Here is a 1,915-nt window from a genome sequence, read left to right on the forward strand (position 1 = left end):
GCCACTTACTAGCAGTGTGACACAAGGCACTTACATTAACCTAAAGCCTCTGTGAACTGACCTGCAGAATGGCATTATTACCAGACTTGGGTCCAGACGAAATGGGGTGATGTGTGAAATGCTTAGCACAACACTGGGCATAAGTATTCAGTACATATTAGCTATTATTATTGCTGTTTTTCCCTAAGAAAGTCAGTATTGGAAGAGCTGCTAAAGTAACTCAGCACCCAAATGTACTACATATAAAATATTTTATTATAAAAAGCTCCGTTGCATGGCATTTCAAAAAGAATAGAACATTTCCTACAGTTTTCCTTTTTTTTTTGCTGTTACACAGAAGAGACTAGTTAAGTGTACCAATTAAGACTATTATGCATCACATGCCTAAGTTCATCAGGCCTTAAGCCCTCAAAGAACGACAGCATCAGGGGCTCTGCGAGAGCAGCCACCTGAGCCTCATCACTTCACAAAACAGCCCTGTGTCCTTTCTACAAAGCCAGGTCATATTTCCTACCCACAGTTCAGGGCTCCAGCATAGACAGCAAACACAAAACTTGTTTCCTTTTTGAAACAAAACAGCCCTATTAGAAGCAAAACAAACAACCACAATCTAAACCAGCCGCGAGGAACCCTTTCCTAGCTGGAAAGGAGAATGTGTCGCCTGTGATTTGGAGTGAAGAGGATGGGGAGATGCCTGTGTCACACCCTTGAATGTGGTCCACAGATTCACCAGCTCCAAGGCAGCATCTCCTTCCAAAGCACCTGCAGCAGGAGGCTGTGTGGGGCAACAAAGTCACTCCTGATACAGAGAATCCCCCCCACCATCCAAATGGCTCCATGCACAGCTGGCCCCTCCGCTTCTCAACCGTGGCTCACGTGGCTTTGTTAGAGTCTTGGGGGCGAAAGGTGTGAGAGACAGGAGGGAGCGTGGCTCAAGTGGGGCCATTCAATCGGGCGGCCGAGTGTCAGGGGCCTTCTCTTGGACTTCATCATACTGCGGTGGAGGAGTCAAAGGCTCTATCGAGGGAGGAGGGATGTTTTTGTCTGGGAGGTTGATCCTAAAGTCTTTGAGGTGAAGCTTTTCAGATTTAATCCTTCGAACTTTCAGCGGTTTCAGTCGTTTGGCCAACTTAGAGTTCTGCCTGTCAGGGGGGTTCCCAGGGCTGGCCTCCACATCAGCCCTGGTGGATGTGGGGGTGGTCTCGTCAAGCCCCGTCAGTGACTCATAGGACGGGAGAGAGATGCTCAACCTCGGGTTCTGCTCCTCTCCCCTTGCTTCTGAGTAGTTTGTGTTCATCACTTCCTCATAGCTGGGGACATAGTACCTTGAGGCAGCCTCCTCCTCCTCCTCTTCCTCCTGGCTGCAAGAAGACAGACAGGGAGAGTGTTAGCCTGCACACAGGTCATTCAAAATCCCAAAGAGATGGGCTCCAAAGAGTCCACACACAGCAGCCTTGTAAATAACAAATGGGTCTTAGAGGCAATAAAAGCGAACACTGCAAGTGTTTACTATGAGCTGGGCTCTCTTCTAAGTACTTTAACAAATATGAACCAATTTCAGACTCCTAACAACACTATGAGTTAAGTACTATTCATGCAGGACAGATGAGTCCTCAAATTGGGGCTTAGCTTGGGAGGGATCTTGGCTTCATCCAGGAAGGAATTCAAGGGTGAGCCAGTGATGTTAGACCACAATCCTTTTTTTTTTTTTTAAGACAGAGTCTTGCTCTGTCGCCCAGGCTGGAGTGCAGTGGCACGATCTCGGCTCACTGCAAGCTCCGCCTCCTGGGTTCATGCCATTCTCCTGCCTTAGCCTCCCAAGTAGCTGGGACAACAGGCGCCCGCCACCACGCGTGGCTAATTTTTTGTATTTTTAGTAGAGATGGGGTTTCACCGTGTTAGCCAGGATGGTCTC

The 1,915-nt window shown here is 48.3% G+C and overlaps 1 protein-coding gene across 6 annotated transcripts in view; it reads right to left on the minus strand.

Annotated features, from left to right (window-relative positions):
• Positions 1–232: 232 nt before the first annotated feature.
• Positions 233–1,915, minus strand: part of TMEM51 (transmembrane protein 51) — a 78,920-nt gene continuing 77,237 nt past the window's right edge. For 5 of the 6 annotated variants that reach the window (XM_011939923.1, XM_011939920.1, XM_011939924.1 and 2 more), the window contains one exon: positions 235–1,361. In XM_011939923.1, the coding sequence (XP_011795313.1) occupies positions 947–1,361 (415 nt within the window). In that variant the 3' untranslated portion in view covers positions 235–946. Of the gene's footprint in view, positions 1,362–1,915 lie in introns of all 6 variants that reach the window. The other variant, XM_011939925.1, reaches the window with a different exon arrangement.

Source organism: Colobus angolensis, unplaced genomic scaffold (assembly GCF_000951035.1).
Source record: "Colobus angolensis palliatus isolate OR3802 unplaced genomic scaffold, Cang.pa_1.0 Scaffold185, whole genome shotgun sequence".
Classification (NCBI taxonomy): domain Eukaryota; kingdom Metazoa; phylum Chordata; class Mammalia; order Primates; family Cercopithecidae; genus Colobus; species Colobus angolensis.